Source organism: Larimichthys crocea, unplaced genomic scaffold, assembly GCF_000972845.2.
Source record: "Larimichthys crocea isolate SSNF unplaced genomic scaffold, L_crocea_2.0 scaffold397, whole genome shotgun sequence".
NCBI classification, from domain to species: domain Eukaryota; kingdom Metazoa; phylum Chordata; class Actinopteri; family Sciaenidae; genus Larimichthys; species Larimichthys crocea.
The window spans coordinates 184,948-207,179 of NW_020855181.1; the positions used below are offsets into that span (position 1 = coordinate 184,948).

Genomic DNA, 22,232 nt, shown 5'->3' on the forward strand with positions numbered 1-22,232 from the left:
TCTGCATGACCGCCAAGATCAATTTCAGGTCAATGCCAGCTGCAAGAGTAAAGTGTGTATTCAGACAGGATCCGGCCAACGGTGGTAGGGTTGTGCGGTGGTGTGGGAGCTACCGGTCGCCTGGATAGCTACCGCTTTTTAGCAGTATGTGGAGCAAACAATAGGTCCACACATCACTGCCATGGAGACAAACTACAGAACACCAATCCAAGTGGATAGTGAATCACTGAACCCTAACAACTCTGACACATTCTCATCGTGGGGCATTTTTCAAACATCATTCGTGTTCATTAGTTTTCCAGAAAAGTTGAGCATTAAAAATGTACCGTTACATTTTTGTAAGTGTTGTTCTTCAAGGAGCAAATGTATTGAATTTCTATCAAAAATTTTATCAAAAGCTTCAGCAGTCCATTATCATTCGATTTTTTTTTTTTGTTGCCCTGACTTAAAATCTACTCTTCTGTAGTTATTGCTCGCTGTTTGCCCTGAGGCCTGCTGGTGAGTTCATCCAGCCATGCCAAACACTGTAAGAAAATACTAAAATATGCACTCAGCTGCATGTTTATTAGGCACACCTAGAGTTGCACGATACCCACGGTATACACGGTACCCCGCGGTGCCAAATCATAACCGTCGCTACTATACTAGAAATTTTACACGACGGTACTACCGTGGATTACTATACTACCGGTGCCAGTCTCCGCTACATAGCGGCCGCCTCTGCTCTCCTCCCGGCTTCTCACTGCATGCTACTCCTTTGTAAACAAACCAACATGGAACCGCAACCGAACTACACAGCTGCTGAATGATTGGCTGTTTGCCTGTTACTGGTGACGTCCAGGGATATGATAGGCTGTTTCCACACGCTGGGTCCGCCCGTCTGTTAGCTGATTGGCTGTTCGTGTGTTTCTGCCGGCAAGAACGAACTCCGCGAAGACAGCTCCGCTTCGATAGAAACTCGCTTCAAAACAAACAACAAGCTAAAGTTCTGTCTCGCCCAGACACGAGACAACACACTCACCATGGCAGAAGCACCGGGCCCGAGCAGCGAGTCTGCCGTGGCGTCTTCGTCAGTGGCAACACTAATTTTGCTTAAAAAACAAACGTCGTTGTTTCAAACTAACTTGTACAAATACATTGCAGTTTATAAAAATAATAATAATAAAAAAAGGCCGCAGTATCGCGATAATACCCGGAACCGCGATACTTTGTCTGGTATAGTATCGTGGTTACTCATTTTAGTATCGTGACAACTCTAGGCACACCTACACTTGAAAATGATGCATATTTAGTCATCTCTCATAAATGAGTCGAACAGACTATTAGAAACACAGCAGCACAAACCACAGCCTCCAAAATGCACCGGCACCTCTCCAAACAGCATGTATACAGCATATACATACAAAAACCATACAATAGGTAATTGTCTTAATCACATGCAACAAAGATTAAATATCATACAGAGCAAAGGCGTTCCAAAAAGGCTTTTCAGAGAGTATTACATGAAGACTAATCTCTTAGAGTCTTCTTTGTGAATATTAAGTATATGGCTGATGTCAAGTGCGCCCTGAGCAGCTGAATAGAGAACAGAGAGAGGGCTGATGGGAAAGTTGGATCTGTGGGGAAGTACAAAGAGAGTAGGTGATTAAGCGGGCTTACATGGCTCATCAGCACGCTCTGCTTCTTAACTCACATTGACCTCATTTAAGTTGCATTTTACTATTGAAACCTCTGGCTCTGCCCTTTTCACTCATTCAGTGGTGTTGGTGTTGTCTTTGAGCTTTCTCCTGCAGATCTTCTATCCACAAGTAAACTCACTTTATCACCCTCTTTGAAATGAGAGTCTACTCATCTATTTTCAGATGAGTTCAACTAACTGCATAGTTTACTATAGTTTACCCACCTCTGTATTCACCTCTTTACACTCTTGCTCCTATCGGCATGGCTTCTCTCTAGGCTGACTTTCATTCTCTCTCATTAACCACAAACATCATTATGCTTCAGCTCTTTCACAACTCTCTCCTGTCAAGGACATCAGCAAAGATCTACAGTAAAAAAAATAATAGAAGCATGATGAGACAGGCTTCACTGATTCAGCTCTAATGGACAGTGCTGTCAACACCCAAGTCCAATCATCCAATTTAAAAGAAGCATTCCCTTCGATGTTGGCCTGTGTGAGACCTGCTGTCTATTCAGAAGATTCATCTTGAGCGTTCTACAACTTTTTATGCCATTCTATCGAGATAAACTTGAGTTTATTGCAGTTTTTACTTATTATTTGTTTTGAATTGCGCATTGTGCTTTATGTAGGCTTGTGTGCCAGATTATGGTTTGGCTGGAAGCAGTTCTCGGGCCAGCAGAGACTCCAAGAAGTTAATGCTTCTGGCAAAAACAAACAGTTCGACACATAACCTCCAGGAAAATGGAAACACTATTTTTATACTTTGTTTTCTGTAAGAAATAGTTTATTTACTAAATGAATCAGTGCACTTTACAAACAGGAGGGAGGAGATATTCTTGTTTAACTGGCAGGTGGGTGCGGTCACTGGTGACTGGTTTCAGCAACCAGGCTTCATCTGTCCTGCCTCAGCTCCACCTCGTTTTTGGATCATAGCCGGGAGTTTAATGGAGTCAAGCAGTGCCAAGATGGCACTGGCCAGAGCCACCACACTGAGCTTCATGACGGAGCTTCAGAAAACGACATCCATGTTTGATACAGTCTGTTGCCTGAACATTAGCTCTCAGCAAGAAGAAGAATCTTCCCAAAATGTCAAATGAGTCTTATTTAGAACAGAGGTCGTAATGGTGGGTGTGCAGAGCACAGGACATCAGAGACACAACACACCAAAAATCATTTAGACAGGAACATTTTAGTTTAGTTAGTAGAAGATAGCTGGGTAGCAGGTAAATGATATTAAAGCAGAGTGTATGAAGCAGTAGGCTGAAGACTGCTTGGGGTGGATGTTTCCTCGCCATGTTTCCTGTTGGGTTTGCAGGCCTTGTGGGTTAGATCTCACGTTTGATCAAATACACCACACAGTATATGAGTCAACAAATAAAAATGCCAAATGATGCTGTTAAAGTCCCGTGGTGATAATTCAGTTGCACAATAAGCCTGAGTGGGTAATACAGTTCGGTGCACATTGGACCAGTATTTATCAGCATGATGTGCTATCATGTGGAAGTGAAGCAGACCATCTACTGTACTGTGTGACAGCAGAGGAATGTGTGAGAACGTGCATGACTGAATAATATATGTATATACATACTTGTGCTTATCTGCACCCGTGTGCGTGTGTGTGTGTGTGTCCATGTATCCTCTTGGTTAACTCTCGAATTCCCAGGGCAGCAGAAAATGTAGGTCATCTCCAGTTGAGCATTTAAAAAAAAAAGAAATGAAAAAAGACTACTTTAATACCAAAAACTATAGCCGACACTACAGTGAGTCCCCTGTGGCATGAGCTGTGGCATGTTCTCATCTGAATACCACGCATGAAGACGGCTCTTTTACAAGATTATTTTTCATTGTTACAGTGTACAGCAGAGTGCAGTTATGCACGTAACTGTGACCCGGAGCATTTTAGAATTCTTTCTGCCGTTATGTGTGTGACTGCATGATGCTGTATTGGACTACAAGTTCTGTCAGATTGCCTCCTGGCACACAGCAGTACTGTGGCTGATCCAGTGTTGACATAGATTCAGTCACTAAAGCATCGAAGACATTTAGAATTGATTATGTTTACACTGCCATGTTATGGAATTGTTATGGACAGTTAAAGAGGTGAGCACAAATCTGTGGAATATTTTTCCATTTGTCCATGCGGAGTAGCTGAGAGTCAAAAAAGCAAAAAGAAAGAAAAAAGGAGAAAGACTTTTTCTCTAAAGAGTCTCTGCAGTGAGGAGTTATCTCTTCATGTCATCTCTGAAAACTGTAGTCCACAATAAAACCAAGACAATAAGAAAATGATGCCTTAATAATGTTTCATGGTTTTTCTGCCAGAGTACATCAGCGCTGACTGCAGGTCAGTATGTTTGTATTAATACTTCTTTGGACATATGAGCCTGTCAAACAACATTACAATGAAACAACAGCACTGAAGCTTTTTCACGTCCATCAGCCAATAGACAGAAGAATCTGCAGCATTTACATGAGATCTTAAAACATGTGAAACATGAGAAAAAATCTGCGTGTTATAAATGTGACTAACAGCCTGTCTCATGAGACTCACAGAAAGAGGCCAGATAACTGTCAGCACTCATGAGAGAACTGGCGAGTTGATTAATGTGGTTTCATCATATTATCACAGATCTGAACAATACTTCCAGACTAAAGCTACACACTACTGAGTGCTTATTGTAACCCTTGAATTGCACCGGGCGTGTGTGTGCATCGCGGTCACATACGCGGCTCTTCTAGTCAATATTTCAAACCCCACTGGCTCTACCGCGGTCCGGTTCAGAAGTGGGCCTCCACTCAGCTCCCCATGAAATATGTAGCAGTTCTATTTTTGATGGACGCCGCAAGCAGCCTGTGTCAATTTATACAGAGCTGACAGGAAGCCAGACACGGAAACAGCATAGAGAATCCGGTGGATTTTCAAAATAAAATACCCCGTGCAAACTGCCGGTCGTAAAAACAGACAAGGTAACAAAAACTCAAACTAAACTTAACTAAATGTCACACGGAGGACCTTTAAATGTTTAAAAAGAAAAAGAATTGATCCACTAATTGAAGGAGTCCCTGATCATTCTACATTTGATTTGGGGTATTGAATGCACTGGGTGAATCTAAATCTACACCTACTGGGTGACCTTCTCAGAAACAGCTGAATTTGACCTTAATGTCAGAAGAACAGGACATACAGTGATGGAGTGTGTATTTCCACACAGATGGATCATTTCTCCTTCTTCACTCCATGACTGGAGTGCTGCGCTGCAGTACTGAATTCAGTCATGGGACCAGGAGATATTTTACTGAAAAAAAAGTTAAAATTTGCCACTCTGTTGATAATATTTAAGACTGCACAGTGTATGAAATGACAACGCGGGCAAAGATCTGTTTGAGGACTAGTGGCAGCACTGAATGCTACTCAAAGTGGAGTAGACACAAATGGATGACAAATGAAAAGGTGCTATTCCACCTCAAGCCTCCAGAACAGCTTCACTGCTCCTTGTCATAGATAAGAGTGTGTGGGACTCTGCTGGAGGAATGAAAAGCATTTTCCTCATGAGTGATGATGGTGGCTCCAAAATCTCCCACAGTTCAAGGCTGGACTATTGTAACTCTTTGTTATCAGGCTGCTCCAATAAGTCTCTTAGGACTTTGCAGTTAATTCAGAATGCTGCTGCACGTGTTCTGACAGGAACCAAGATCAGAGATCACATCTCTCCCATTTTGGCTTCCTTGCATTGGCTACCTATTAAATCTAGAATAGAATTTAAAATTCTTCTCCTTACTTACAAAGCTCTTCATGGTCAGGCACCATCTTATCTAAAAGAGCTCATAATACCTTATTACCCCTCTAGAACACTGCGCTCTCAGGACGCTGGGTTCCTTGTGGTTCCTATAGTCTCCAAAAGTAGATTGGGAGCCAGAGCTTTCAGCTATCAGGCTCCTCTTCTGTGGAACAAACTACCTTTCTGGGTTCAGGAGGCAGACACGGTCAACACCTTTAAGAATAGACTTAAGACTTTCCTTTTTGATAAAGCCTATAGTTAGGGCTGGCTCAGGTCATCCCTTAGTTATGCGGCCATAGGATTACACTGCCGGGGGACCCCACCGAGGGTTAGCCTAGCCAGGCACGGTATTGGTTGAAGATGCACACATCTCCCTTACCGAAAACCTCTCCTCTCTCCTCTCTCACACCTCACTCTCTCTCTATATCTCTCTATCTCTCTCCTCTATATATATAATAATCTCATATCTCTCTATATCTCCTCTCTCTATATATAATATATCTTATCTCTATATCCTCCAATCTCTCCATATCTCTCCATCTGTGGACATGTCTCATTAAGCATGTTACTAACCAAACTTCCCCGGAGTTTCTGTGCTCTGTCGTCCAGCAGGTTCTCGGGGATCGTGGCTGCTGCTGTGATCCTGCATGACGCCCACTACATATATTATTACTGCATTATTACTACCAATCTATTACTGTATCATTTTTATCATTCATTGTAATTCATTGTCATTTTAATCATTGTTAATTGTACAATATGTTTGTGTTGATTTGTCCTGTACACGTGACATCCATTGCACGTCTGTCCGTCCTGGGAGAGGGATCCCTCCTCTGTGGCTCTTCCTGAGGTTTCTTCCACATTTTTTCCCTGTTAAAGGTTTTTGTGGGCAAGTTTTTCCTCACTGGAACCGAGGGTCTAAGGACAGAGGGTGTCACTCCCTGTACAGATTGTAAAGCCCTCCGAGGGAAATGTACTTTGTGACTTTGGGCTATACAAATAAAATTGATTTGATTTGATTTGATTTGAGTTCAGCTGGGTTGATGTGTGGTCACCACAGCGTATGAGCTCATCCTCATCACGTTCAGTGACACTCCACTACTGGTGGATGGAGGTACTATCATCCCGGAAGAGAGCACTCAGACTAGAAATGCACACAGAGCCACATGAGCCCTCCACTGTAGAGGTCAAATATTCAAGCTAGTACTGCTGCACACATGCACCCACCCACTTGTTGAGAAAATGGTGAAGGATGACTCATTTGATCATTTTGTTTCCAGTGCCTATGGTGTACCATTCAATTCCCATGCATGCATACGCCTTAATGAGTCACACAGATCTTTTCCTCATCGTGATGTATAATCAACAGCAACTGGGCCTGAGGACCATTTTTAGACATGTTGCAGATAAAGACATTACTTACTGAAGTGTGTCATTCCCTATGCCTGTACAGAAGTGCTTAAACATACTTTTAGAATGTTCCTCCACTCACTGGGGGAAATGCTACAAACTCATACCAGGAAGCTGTCCAGAACAACAACAGTCTGATCTGCTGGACGCTGAGCAGCTCCACTGGAGCAGTTAGGGTTAATGGCATTGCTCAATGGCACCTTAGCAGTGGTAATGAGGGCGGAGCAAGTGCTGCTTTCCACTTTCCTCACCCACATGTATCCTGCCCACTGGCTCACAGTCCTTTATCCTCATGTGGAGGCACCATAAAGTTCCACGTGTATAAGGACAAAAAGACGCATACAAAGACATTCAGACTGAGCGTCCTACCTGTGCTGCTCTGGATGGTTCTGACGGTGGTGGCAGATGTGCGTGGCGGGGAGGATGGCAGCAGGAGCAGCGGCCTCCCTCCTTCTCCTTCCTCCTCCCCAGCACAGCCCTGGTCGATTGCTCTCACGTAGCTGTGGCTCCGCATCCGGAAGCATCCGGGCATAGGCAGGGTGTCCATGGTGTCCATGCTGTCCATGGCAGCCTCCATAGCCTGGGACTGCATTTCACTGTAGACCTGCTCACACACCTGCTCAATCTGCCCATTCACCTCCACCTCACTCAACTGGAGGAGGAGAGGAGGGGGAGAAGCAGAGGGAAGAATGAAGGGGGGGGGGGGGGGAGGAGGGAGAAAAAGAGAAGAAAAAAAAGAGGGGGGGGGGGGGGGGCATTGCTGTCATTTAAAACATTATAGATTCTAAAAAGAGACACACTGCAGATACATTCATAAGAGCTTCCTGCCGGCTGCATGACTCCTTGTTGAGACTTTTATTGACATGCATGTTGGCACTTAACAGGGTTAAAATAAAAACACTTTGTTAAATAGATTTAAAATGCATTTTTGGTCCTGCTCAGTATATTTGAAAAGCCATCCTGATTTATTCAACAGAAACAAATTAAACCATCCTCATTTCTTTAAACATTTACAAAATGGGGTTTGGAGATTTGCTAATATAATCTGCTGTTGCAATGGAAGAATAATAATCAAATAATTCTGCTATAGTATGAAGGTATTCACAGTGCACAAAGCAGGGTTTTTGGGAGGTTTAATGTGATCCTCGGCCATCATCGCCTCTGAGCAGGAAGAAACACGAGTCAACTCACATGTATCACACCTGCTGCTGTAGAGACGACCGCGCATTCGTCTGACGTTTCTGCACATCAGACTCCAATTCATTAAAAATTGTAAAATCGGTGTGCAGTAAATGAAAAAAAGTGCAGCAAGTGTTGAGTGATCTTGGAGCTGTGAGTGTTTACGCCTATGCCAACCAAAGCCACCAAAATTGCCCTGGGTCTCAGATAAGAGGTTGTCTGAGCAGGTTTTAACACAAATGCAATTTTATGCCAAAATGAGCACCGAAATTGCACCGTGCCACCTAATCAGCAGAAACACAGCCTCAGCTTCCCCTCTTATCCCACCTCAGTGCAAGCATGTTCATTTGGTGTCAGGAAATTTGCCAAACAGGCACAGATACAAAAAAATAAATAGTTGCATAGAAGTGGCTCTGGCAAGAAACTAGAGCCATGATTGTTCTAAATCCAGCCAAGACTTTCCACTCACAATAATGTCTCTACTACAAGCTCTTTGGACTGTGCTATTCAACCTGTTCTCTTTCACTCTCTCTACATTGTTGCCGCCTTGCTCTCCCTTTAACACACACAACACCTACTGCAACATCCCATTACTGGGATTTTAGTTGACATTTTTATTCCCCTATTATTTTTATTTTCCAATCACTGAGCTTAATTTTCACATTGACTTAAATTGAAAACAAATTGCAATTGAATGGATTTGAACTGCAAAACAAAAGCATATTGTGGCAAGTTGTTTAAGCAGGAGGGTTTTTTTTGTTAGATCCATGCAGAGGAGGACATTACAACAGTTAATAGAGGCAATTCAGCATGGTAATGGAATTATCAGCAGGTTCAGGGTGAGTAATACAAGTGCAGGTTCAAGGTAAGGTGGAACAAATTAAGGCTTATTGGGCCCAGCTTCATTTCAGTGGCCTGTCAGGAGGAAGTATGGAGTCATACTCTTTCTAGGTGCAGCTGTCTTGGTGTAGTAGCTACTGTAACTGCTGCAGATGGGTTGCTTAGTAGAGTGACATTTATACTAAGGTGAAATGGTGCCAACACAAAGCTTTCAGAGCACATTACTTTAGAAAAGGATTGAGTGCAAGCTAGTGGCCTTGATCATGCATTCATTCATGAATTATCCTCAACGTGGCTAACATGAATAAATATTCAGAGAGCAACAATGTGGAATACTACAAGGTCTCCATATCTGTTTAACTCTGTATTTTTTTATTGTCAATAAAAGCAAGAAAAGACCAAACCTAACAGTGCGTGTAGACACTCACTACTGTCTGACTTCTCTAACCTGTCTGTGGCTTTCAGCCCCATGCCTATTGGTTCTTACAGAGGATGTAAATCTTCACAACTCACAGATGCAGAAGTTTCATTTCTCAAAGAGGTTCAGTGGTTTAAAACAGCTTGATGCTGTTTGATGTGGATGTCGATGTGTTTGATGTGGAATGTTTGATTGACTGACTCAGACATGTGTAAATAATGCATTTATTTCATTTGGACTATTTTTTTTTCAGCGGATTAATCCACATTTGGTGTCTTTGTGTGTAGGATGGTGTGTGTGAGATTGAGTCAAAACTACAGTGTGTGTTCATGGTAATGAAGGAACGTGTCACCCAATGCAACAGGGCAGACTAATGTGTTTTTAATCATTTTTGGGCAACAATAGAGCTCCAGAGGAAGAAAATATATTTACAAGGATTTGTGGCTCAGACCTGTGCTCAGATAGTATTTGAAACCATTTTCAAACAAGGATGGTTGTACTGTTTGGACTGTTTGGGCTGTATTGTTTCCAATTACTTATTATAGAAGCCTGTCCAGCAGTTTCAAATGACATTGCTCATTTGAAACTGCTGGACAATTCAATATGTGCTGGTAGATGACTTTTTTTTTTTTTTTTTTGACATAGACAGCTGAAGAGTGGCAGGAATGCAGGGAGATGAGGAATGACATGCAGCAAAGAGCTGCAGGTCGGATTTGAACCCTGGGCCGCCGCAGCAAGGACTGAGCCTTTGTACATGGGACGGCTGCTCTACCAACTGAGCTAACCAACACCCTGGTAGATGACTTTTAAGTACAAGTGTCTACCATTTACTTTATGATTGAAACATGGGAGATAACTCCTAAAAGAGGTTAGGTTATGTTGATTGGTTTCAAATGTAGCCTTCTGGAGCAGTTTATCTCAATCCTTAGACCTTCAAACCTGAACATGTGATGTCATGACATCATGTCATGTGATCTGCTCCAGAACAAATGAGAAAGTGGATAATAAGGTCTGTATTGGCAACAGTAAACAGTCTTTTACAGACACATCATGTCCAGGCTCTCAAACTGTTCAAAATAATGTCATTAGGTGAATTGTTAGTTTTTTAGTGTATAAAAATAAGTTCAAAGTTCATGTCCATCTAAGCCTTGTGTTTCTATGGTGACATGATAAGGTGGGGCATACTGTAAATATAAAGGCAGTAGTGTTGGCAACCAACCTGACTGATGGTGCTCATAGCCCTCATGTAGCTTTCATTTCGTGAGCGGTATTGGGGTGAGGACAGCAGCGATTTGGGGTCGAGGAGGGTTTTGGGGTCCAGGGTATCCAGGCTTCTATTGATTGAAACCTCACTCACCGCACGCAGGTAACTGTGGCTTCTGATCTGCAGTTTGGGGGAGTGCTCCGTCGAGATCCTGAAACAGAGACGACAGAGAGTCATACACAAGGTTATTTCTGAACTTAGTCCAAACGTGTAAATGATATTCCAGTCGTGGATTCATGGTCATCCTGGTTTGTGTGCTGTGTGTGGCAGAAAATGGCAGAAATGGAATATAATATTCACAACTTTATTTTCATTAGTGTATAATCTAGAAGAGCTGTTACCTTAGAATGAGTTCAAATGTTTCATCGTCATGCTTCTACAGTGACCCAGAACAGCCAATGTAGGTTCTCACACAGGCTTTGAAAGGCAGGGAGGGTGTGACGAGGGGTATTCAGCTGACCTAGTTCGACCCAGATACAACTACAATATATCTGCTTAGGCTAAACTACCATAGCTGACTGGGTTTGATAGATAGCTTCATCTGAATGCAATGACCTGTGCAGTCGTCCTGTCGGATCCATTCATATGAATACATGATGTAATATTTATCTAGCTTTGATACTAACAGTTTTATCAGAAACAAATACTTTTCACACCGTGCGGGACCTAATGCACCTTCAAAGCATCCTTGAACCCTAACTTTACCCAACGAGAGAGCAGATGATTGGAAAACTGAGAACAGACTCTACTGAGTGAAATGTTTAGAGACCGGCTTGAGTCCAGTAGAGCACACCATCACCCAGAGCTGGAGTTGCTTTCCTAAAACTTTCTGTGTTCCTTGTACTACACTCTCTACAGACTCCTAAATTGGCATTACTACTTCTAATACTTCAATGCCATATTCATCAATTAAATCTCCCATCTTTCTCAGTCTCTTTCATCCAAGTGCATTAGATCTGATCTAACAGTTGCCCATATGTGCTTCTTATTAGCCCAATAGATAAGGCCATGGCTGGAAGTCTTCCAGGGACCTATCTGCAGCTATTGATACTGTGGCTTCCACTTGTTGTGGAGAAATTGCTGAAGTCAAAAGTCGATGGTGAGGTCAGGAAGGAAGAAAGTGTTCAGGAGCCTCTGATGTCTTATGCTGTATTATTTATTGATGCTTGGCCAAGGAGAATTAGAGACACTCTCAAAGTTCATCAGAAGTGCCTGAGTCGGTCTCACATTTTGCCCAACTCATGCTGGTCGATAGACTTTAAACCCAAAGATAACACCACAAATACTACACGCCCAGATTTAGCCAAATAGAATGTTTTTACCCATGCAGGTGTTATTGTCAACACATTCTAGTCTGGAGACACAGATGTCTGTTCATGTTAATGGAACATCAATGGCAAGCTATCTATTATGTCTAGGAAGGCAGTAATAGTCTCTTTGCTTTAAATGGTGCTGCCTAAAATACGAGGCTGCTGCCATCATATTGCACCGGGCATGAAGGAAAACAAATATAGTAGTATTTACAATGAGAAATGTGTATCTAACTTCTGATCAAACTGCATATTTTCATTAATTATTGTCCCCTAATGATCTAAATGATTTGGGCATCCCTCCAGCATGTCCACAAAAAGGTGGTTTAAGATGAAAAGAGAAATAAATCTGAGTGGACAAGAGGGTGTCTAAAGGACGGATATATTCCATCTGTACATTGGTTGTGTTACACTGGGAGTGTACATAAGCATGACCTCATGACCTCTGTTGACACTTGTTGCTTGTTGCTATTGTTAAGAAGGACAGGGATAACTGGTCACTATCAGCTTTTTCTTACTTCATTTTGCTTTATCGAGTGCAAACATGGTGTCATTAATTTAGATGAATTACAACTTTTGATGGTCAGTTAGTCAAAGCTTCCATGTTTGTGGTCTCTGCAGTTCAGGTCAAGAACTTTCACGTTTCACGTCTGTCACATCCATATGCCACACCAAAGCAGATATTTTGGGATTAATTTATGAGTTACTTTCTCCAACGTGTTTGTCAATCTGTATTTGAGATGCAGTTCAGACCAAAAAAGGCTTGTTTTGTCTTTTTTTAAATAATTCTGTCAGTGAATGCAGTGAACCGAAACAGTGAACCCCATCCAACACTGTCCCTGTCCTGCTCACACTGTTTGAGCTGGAAGAGAAATGCAGTTTAAGAAGTGACTGAGGTGAAAGTCGAAGGAACCAAATAAGCTTACTGAAAAGTTTTAAACACACACACACTGTTAACTGAAGTGTTCATAGAAAAGTAGTCCTGCTTCAAGTGACCATCAAGAGGCCACTCTATACATGAACAGACAGAGGGAGATGGTGTATGCATGACACCGTAAGAGAAGACAACAGAAGAAGCAGAGTAGCAGCCTGAGTCCTCCGCTTACCCACTGCAAGTAAAGAGCTGTTAAAGCTTAATTAGACAGAAGGTGATATTTCTGGCTTCCTGCTGACATGCAGCACTATACTCAAATTATTTTCTTTTCATTTGAATTGACAGTCTAATATTCAGTTTATTCACTCGTCTCTAATATTTAGTAAATGTTTACAGTGAAAATAACGGTAAGTTGATCATGTAAAAAACACTGTAGAGAAATATTTTGTGTAACAAACACAATATGCTAAATAAAGTACACTATTACTGTACTCTTACTGATCTGAGTTCAGGTTCACCCCAATGAGCACCATCTGTTTTTTAATTAGCTTATCAGAGTAAAGTTAAGACAAACAGCATGTCTAGTTGCAGGCTTCAAATGAGTTGACGGCTTCAGTGACAAAGACACTAAACACACTGTTCACCATGATAACACATGAATAAAGATCGCAGTGTGAAATAAACAAATTCTAGTTTATTCATGAAGGTAGCACAATAGCTGTGGTTAGAGGTAAAAGTTTTCTTTTTTATTCTTTTTGCTTTTAATTGCAGACATCCACAAATCTCTGACATTTATAGAATTTCACACTGCGTCTGGTACCATTTGTGTTCCTGCACTTTTTTGACACAATGTTTGTTACAGTGGAGACTTTCTTTGATAAAACCATATGAACCCCAGCAGTCAGTATTTATGCATTTACTCAAACTAAAATATAAATTTGAGTAAAACAACAAAATATTAAGCCTGTGTATATCTAACACGTGAACTTCCAAAACATTTGACATTGTTTCAATTATAATCTTTTTAGTCTTATTTAAACATGAAAGAGAAAAATTGGTAACATCAGAAAAAGAAGCACAGAGAAGGTGAACTCACTGTAGAGTGGTCATCTCAGTCAGTGATGGCTGTGTAGCTTTTAGGTAGCTGGCCCGGCGTGCCTGGATCTTGGGAGAGGGTTTGGGGCTCCCGTCAGAGTCTCCACTGTCGTCTTCGGCCATGGCTTTGACGTAGCTGCCGCTCCTCATCCTCCGACAGGGGATGTCGTCCTCCTTCCCCAAAGGAGAGAAGCCACTCCATTCATCCTGAGGTACCTGATGACCGGGCAGAGAGGACAGAGAAACACTGTCAAGAGGATCCACTCCACTGCTGTCCGAGTCCCAGCCACCAAACTGGCTAACTAAACTGTCCTGATGGTACATGGAACCTATGAAAACAGAGCTAACATGCAATACAACAACAATCACGGTACAGTATCCAAACACACTGGACTAAACTGATGGCTGGCATTTTTCTCTTAATCCATCACTCTCTCCCACACACACATCCATACACAGCTCACACACCACTGTGGCTAATTAGCAGGAACAGTATGTGTATGTTTTTACTTTCTCTCTGGCTAATTCATACATCTGCTTCACAGGAGTCAGCTCAGTTCACAAACTGTGTCCATACATGAGCACAGGAGAGTGTGTAATGTGCATGTGCATGTGTCTGATCTAACCTGAGGGTTCTGTTTGTTACCAGAGAATGACTGTTTATGGGGTGAGAGTTGTTGTAATACACAGAAGGTTTTCAGGAGACTCTTAAATTGTTATTTAGTTTGACAGATTTTTCTACCCCGACAGAACGGAGGTGAATGTAATTCAGTTTAGGAAATGACATTTAAAGAATTCGACAGAAACAAAACTAGATAACGCTTTCTGTGAAGACCACATCTATAGTGTGTTATGAGGACATTTATAGTGAATTATAATGCATTCATAATGCTTCATGACTACATTCATAAACACTCATAACGCTTTGTAAGGCACTATATTGACATGAAGCATCACAGATGTGACTTATAATGAATTATAACCTCAGGTGTCTTCTTGAAGCTCTTGACTAGTTATAATTTAGAGGCTGACTGATGTGGCTTATAACACATTATGATCAGTTATCATTGTATGTGTTCAGTGAAGCACACAATGATGCATTTATAATAATCCATTCTTTATTATAAGGTTTCATTGTTAGTTGGTGTTCAGATAATTAAATTATAATTATTATTATAAATAATTAGTCAAATGTGCAATTTTTTTGAATCTGTCATAATTCACCATGAATGCCTCTATAACCTTTATAGAATAGGTTACCAAAAAATACTTTCTATTTAACTAGTTCCTTTAGAAATGCTATTTTAAAATATGGAAATAAAGCTACACTAGTGCTATAATACTGTAACTATGCACTGCACATTATAACAGAAATATACACTGTGTGTAGGCTGTGTTAGTCGTCACAGGAAATAATACATAGATACAGAATAGAGAATCAATGAAGGGAAAGAGGCCTGCAGAGGCCTGTACTTTTGAGGGCGGTTAATTGATGCAATTGACTAATAACTACTTTCCTATAATAACTGTTATCTCGGAGTATGACGTGGGCACTAGAAAAATAGAAAACAGAATACTAGAAATAGAAATAGAATACTATGGCAATGATATATACCAATATGAATAAAATATTATGTTATAGTAATGACAGAATATGAGATATGTTAAGTCACTACCCTGTACATTTTACAGTGCTAAAGTTCAAGGAACATATACAGGTGATAGAAGTGATAATATGCTCATTTTATTATTATTCTTAAAACACAAAGTGAACCAGTAAACTAAGGTTGTGAATGATAAACCGATGCGACCGGATATTCAGTTTAACAAGTAAGCGATACGGCTGCGTCGGTAGCAGCCTCCTCAGTCGATGCGAATTAGCCATGAATTCCTGCACGCGACCACCGGGAGTGTTTTAGAAACGAGCACTTAGCCCGCCAGACTTTGTTTACTTGCTCAGATTTGGACATTTTCCCGTTGTATGTTCTTCTAAACGTGCTTCTACGTGTGTAAATATGCTACGTAGTTAATTAGTTTCTCTTTTGTCAGTTTTTACGACCAGCAGTTTGCACGCGTATTTTATTTTGAAAATCCACCAGATTCTCTCCAACAAATGATGCTGAATCAGCAAGAATTTTTTTGGTCCATGTCTAAAAATAAATACATTGACGTGATTTTGTTGTTGTTATTTATTTTTTTTTATTTTTTTTGCCAGTGCCATAAAGCAACAATGCTTGGGGATATGTGGTCTTTTACATATTTGAAAAGAAAATATTGTACTGTACTGTAAGATCAAACCGGTCTGTAATAACTGTATATCGTTTTTTAATCGTATCGTAACCTGTGTATCTAGATGCGTATCGAATCGTTTATCACAGAGAGATGTGCAACCCTACAGTAAACTCATTATTTATGAAGAGCTTCTTTTTTTTCTTTCTATCATTCAGGCTGATAACAACATCAAAATAACAGAGTTGGCTAATCAAGTGACAGGTTGCATGTCCCCCCTCTCACAGTGGACATGTTGACTCATAGAAGAAGAAGCACAGGTGGAACTAATAACTGTAATGAGGCTCTGCTCCATTTAGCTATGCCACTAAGCCATGACAGAGAGCCAGCAGACACAAAGCCAGGACCCTGCAACCGGCACACCTGAATTAGAATACATTATCAATGTTATTGCTGTAGTTAGACCCGTGTGTGACTGGAGGCAAATGGAAATTTCTTATTTCTAAGATCCATCCCAGTGCAGACATACTGCATGAATGCAGTGACAGAATTATTACCAGAGCTTCACAACGGCTCTTTAGAAACTTGTGGGTGATGTCATGGAGACTACGTCCATGTTTTACTCTCATGTATAAAGGGAGGGGATCAGAAGCGCAGGATGAAAAATGCACCCAGTACTTTGAAAGTGAAGTAGTAGTAGTATTGGGAAACACAAAATGTGATAGTGATGATGCAAACATGTAGCTTATAGACTGATTTTTCAAAGAACTTTCTAAACAAAAAAGGATTTCTGTCTGTCCTGACTTGGTTAAATTATTATTTTGTCTGAAATATACCAGTCACTTCCACGTGTTACCATCATATGGCTGGTAGTAGTTTCCTCCCCCGATTGAGATGCATCAATAATCGTTGTGCATTTGAATCACTGACAGGGGAGACAAATGAAGATTCACACCTCAAATGTGACGAAGAAGGTGAGACAGGAGGGTCCACATGCTGCTCTCAAAAGGACTATAATTTTTAATAGATGTCGTACTTTAAGACTTGATTTTGGTCTCAGTCTATAGTGTTCAGCAAAAAACAACCAAACAATCCTGTCCTCCAGAGCCTCGCGTCAAAATCTGTGAAAAATATGTAATTTTGTGCAGTACAGGACAACGTCACGTTCACAGTTTGCAGCTAAATGCAGTAAAATCATGTAGACAAAGATTCTTAACATGACAAGGTGTTCAAAGAAATGTTTAATAAGCTCTGTATCTGGAGACTGCTGGACTGAAACTTTACTGATAGCATGTTAAACTGTGATGGAGCTCCATGATGGTCTATGGCTGACATATATACAACCCACCACATCTAATTATTTTTAATTAGCCACACCTTTTTAGTGTGTCTGTGCCAGCTAGAGAGATTCCAGCGCCGTGTGTCAACCATGTGAGCGTTTACTGGCTTCAGACTGCAGGCCAGGGTGTGAGAATTTGACAGACAATAACTGAGACAGACAGCAGGAGAATCGCACCGCTACTCTGACTAATTATATATGAATCACCGAGGCTGAACAGATCTGCTGGGCTCGGTGTCTCTCTCTCTTTCTGTGTGTGTGTGTGTGTGTGTGTGACGTCAAAGAGACACAAATGAGCAGTTTGGCTATAAAAAGAGAATGCGGGGAAAGGACCAGCTGCAGTAGCATCAGCAGCGCCTCTCACCCACGCACAGGCCTCACTTCCACTGCAGCTCAGCACTCATTCTGCTGTAATGGCTGAGGGAGAGTGGAACACTGCTTTCCGTGGTTTACACTGTCATTAGCGCAGATGCTGTTTGTTGGAGATTTGATACGTTTCTGAGGTTCAGCAATACAACAAATACTCCATCTGTCTGTCCATGTTTCATAAAATAAGTCACTGTGTATGTGACTGCACGCTGACTCAGTGCGTATATAGTATGTCCAGAGCATTTACTGTGTATTTTATATTACAGCCTGTAGACTGTTTCCTTGGCAACACTTGGCTGTTTTGATGGCTTCAGGCAGCAGCCTTAGAAATAACAGGTACTGTAACAGTGCAGCCAGCAATCGTGCTGTTGAGATGCTGAAGATAATAATTTGCAGATTGAACATATAAAGCCAGGGGGAACAGGGACGCTTTAATGTGTTCTCCTGACACGACTGTTACAGCAGCACTGGTGTAGCTGCTGTTTGCCGACATCATCAAAAAAGACCACATTGTTTGAGAGTGAAATGTAGTTTTTCCTCAGTTTTTCATGCGCAGTGATTGAATTTGACTTGTTTTTGTGCTCCAGGTTTAAAAGAAATCCTTAAACTCTCTGAAAATCTCTACAAAATCATGATCTGTGCTGTATTAGAACTAAACACAGTGGGACTTCTCAACTAACCCAACAGCAAATGATGTGTGTGAATATGCTCACAACACCCAGTGTTTAACTTCTCTCATTTCATCTCTTTCTTTTAACTATGATCATCTTTCCCTAAACACAACCCTAAACCTTCTTAAATATTAATGCCAGACTTTGTAACTTTTCCTGGACAGTAGTCACTGTGGCAACAAACAAAAACAACAAGATTTCAACTTTTGATTTGTAAGAAGGAAAGTGTGTTCTTTCTTTCTTCCTTCCCTTCCTCTAACTTTAACAACAGAGGTGACGGGTAAGAGTGCTGGCTCATGGTGGGCATTGTTGGATCTCTGTAAATCATTTCTGGTACGGTGTAGACCTGTTCGGTATGAACACACGTTCCATTGCTTTAGTAAGGAAGTGAGGAAAGGTGAGGCATAACTAACTCTGGGCAAAGGGGACAATGTGAAACCACTCATATCTGAGGAAGACAGAGTTTTTTATGAATTAGCTTTTTCTAACAATCTATTTTTTTATATATATATACCTGTAAGACTTTCATACCCCTCGGTGTGTTAGGCCGTTGTGGGTGATCAGGACAGATTTCTGACAATACTAAATGTGCCTCAATCTTTAAGGTATTTCACTGTAGTAAAAACAAACATTGTTGATGTCTTATTTACTATTTTATTCATGGACACTTTCTTAAATTTACGATACTATTACAAATGTTCTACATCTCATTACATCCCACTACTGCAATATGTTATACATACAGTGCTCATGGATTTTAACACCCATAGATGAAAGCTGTTTTAACAAATGGCTCTCACGTGGATGTTCCACATGTACTGTCATATTTTTAACAATATATTACAATACAATATACAATATTACAAAAGGTGTTTATATCCTTTACAAAATTCCAGAAGACGTTGAAGTCTGTGTCTTTGTTGTCTGTCAGTATTCTGGAATATGTCTGTATCACAGTTTATAAATGAGTCACACTGCTGCTTGTTGAGACTGATAGAAGGCAAAGAGAGAGAGAGAGAGAGAGAGAGAGAGAGAGAGAGAGAGTGAATGTGAAACGAGTCTGAGCCACTAAATGATCTCCTTCCCACTCAGGTCTACTGAATCCTGAAATACACAGCACTTTTCATGAGAAATTCTCTGTGCTGCGGTTAGAATAGCCCCAGTTTGTTCCTGTTAATGTATTAGCATACATTTGTGTCACAGAAGTAAGCACCAGTTTCTCAAAAGAAATTAACTAGTAACGTTACATACTTATTTAAATCTAATAAAAAAAAGTAGTTTCTGTGACTAAACCTAACCAAACAGCAACTGCTTAAAGTGTTTCATGTTGAAAGTCAAACTGGAAGCTGAATATTTATGACTGTTAACTCAACGTGCTAACGTAACCTCAGAGTCACTAGAAGGATACCTACCTAGTTTGAAGTATTGTTCATTCACCACTGTACATTTACTTACTTAGTGGTTACTTACTTTGTGTTTGTTTTTTTATGGTATGTCTTTTGAGGCTCTACGTGGAACGTCTGTGCAGGATGTGTTGACATTTACTGATCGAAACTTAACCCCAATTATGCAGGAGTAGACGGGAGGTATGACACAACCTGTTATACTGATTATTATTCATTTTTCAAAACAACAGGTATACATGGAGTAAAGTGTTGAATGTGCATTGACAGCAAACAGCACCAAAACTAGCCCGTCTCTAATTTAGGCCTGGTTCTGAAAATAAGTTCAATAAAACAACTAAGGAAATAATTTGTGGTCTACTTGTTGGTGATTCTCATGTATGTCATACATGTGTACTGTACAAAGCGACCACACACCCACACAAGAATTCCACCATACACACACATTACACAAGATTATTCCACACTTCACAGTAAATGTATAAACGGATAAACAACACTGCTGGGGAGGCCGTTTAACTCCACATTAGGACCTGGAGTTGAACTAAAACCATCATTTGCCTTTGCCAGTATTTTCAGATAGGCAAAAACAGATTTGTACTGTCAATAGTCAGGATAGAAGTGCAGCTCAATTGTTTCTTGTGGATCTTGTAGATCATCTGATAGAAAGCTACACTAAAACGTAACACTATGGAGATTTTGGCCAAAAACAGACAGCATTTTCACATAGCACATTAACTAAACACTATTAACTTTTAGCTCTTAGGCAACTTACTCATGAAACTAATGTTAATTAGTGACAGCTGGTGTAATCTGCTGCTGGTGATGGTTGTCTTTTCAGTTTACGAGTTGTATTCTCTACTTTTACAAGATGACGTGTATCCATTTTATGAACTGTGTGTTGGTTGACATCCTCTCAACTCTCGTTGAGGTCTAACACAAATGTGTTCAATGCATTTCCTTCCTGCAATTTTTCCAAGTATTCTAAAGCCAGCAATGCTTACATCCACCAAACTCATTGTGGCTGGATGGTAATCCTTGATTTGTCTTGCACATGGACTCTTGATTTAGCCCAGTAGGTGATTTCTTGAGTCTGCAGATATATCAGGAGCTGTCAGGACTTTTCCCTCATAGACTGGGCTTTGTGTCCCATGAGAGGCCCAAAGTCAATAATTATTGTTGTTATTCATAATCAATTAGATTTAGACAATCAAACTGTTTGATTAAGTTTAGGAAAAGCTCTAATTTGGTTGAAAATGTTGACTGTTAACTTTGGTATCACACTGAATGTACAAATCTCAGGACAAATCTCAAGAGTTTTTTTTTAAATCTAGGGTTACCATCTAGACACAACCGATACTAGCTGCAGTCTTCTCCTTTCCTACCTTTGCTGGGACTTCCTACATGTAGTTAAATACCTCCCCAACACTGCTCAACACAGCACTTCAAAGAACAAGCACAGCACAACAACAAACCATCAAGACAACAAGAAAGTGAGGAAAGGCAAGATAACTGGTAGGAAGGGAAGTACTACTAAATAAAAAATGAAGTCTACAAAGAGGAAAGGATGTCGTTCTTCATGAGTTCATGTTATTACCTAACATTCAGAGAGTAAGGCTGCTACTGGCTCTGCACTTACTTCTCTCTTCAACTCAAAAAGGAGGAAAGAGGAGGAAGAGGAGAAGGAAGAGGAAGGCTCTCCAAACCAAGAGGAAGTGAAGGAAGTGGAGGTGGCAGGGGGTTGGGTGGATAAGAAGTGTGAGGGTGAGTTGGGTGAGTGGAGGAAAGTCAGGAGGGGAGGAGTGGTGGAGAAGAGGGAGCGGGTGGCAGTGGGGTTCTTGGGAGTTCAGAGTAATAGACTGGTGATAGGGAGCAATGTTCCCTCCAAGGCTGTGGACGCACTACAACACTATTAGATTACCTGATACTGAATACACATTATACTATCTGTTCACATTAAAATATGGTGGAGGAAAAATTTAGTTACATGGCGAATCTGGGATGCTTTTTGCATTATTGCATGGTCTAACACCACTACTGATGGTTTACAGGTCAATTATTATGTGCAAAAGAAACCAAACCTCAAAGCCAAATCTGTGTGAAACCTCATGACTGTTGGTGAAACCAAACACCAAATGGGTTATCTGCAATTGACCGGTCTTTGGTGCCAAGTGGGGGTGGCCGATAAGATATATCTGACTTTTTTAGACAATTGTAGGCAATGTCTTAAATCACTGTGCATGACTGCTTTATGGCAATCCTGGATTAGCAGGATTTTTGCATTGGTGGGATGAAATGCTTTGATTGGTCAGGTATTTATTACATCAGATTTAACTAAATTTACCAAAAGTTTCCATAGTCGAACACAAAATGT

At 40.8% G+C, this 22,232-nt stretch overlaps 1 protein-coding gene across 5 annotated transcripts in view; it reads right to left on the reverse strand.

Annotated features, from left to right (window-relative positions):
- Positions 1-22,232, reverse strand: part of LOC104928201 (disks large-associated protein 1) — a 111,782-nt gene that overhangs the window by 26,325 nt on the left and 63,225 nt on the right. For all 5 annotated transcript variants that reach the window (XM_027276499.1, XM_027276498.1, XM_019261986.2 and 2 more), the window contains 3 exons: positions 13,849-14,063; positions 10,524-10,719; positions 7,237-7,519 (listed from right to left, as the gene is read on the reverse strand). In XM_027276499.1, coding sequence (XP_027132300.1) covers positions 7,237-7,519; positions 10,524-10,719; positions 13,849-14,063 — 694 coding nt within the window. The remainder of the gene's footprint in view (positions 1-7,236; positions 7,520-10,523; positions 10,720-13,848; positions 14,064-22,232) is intronic.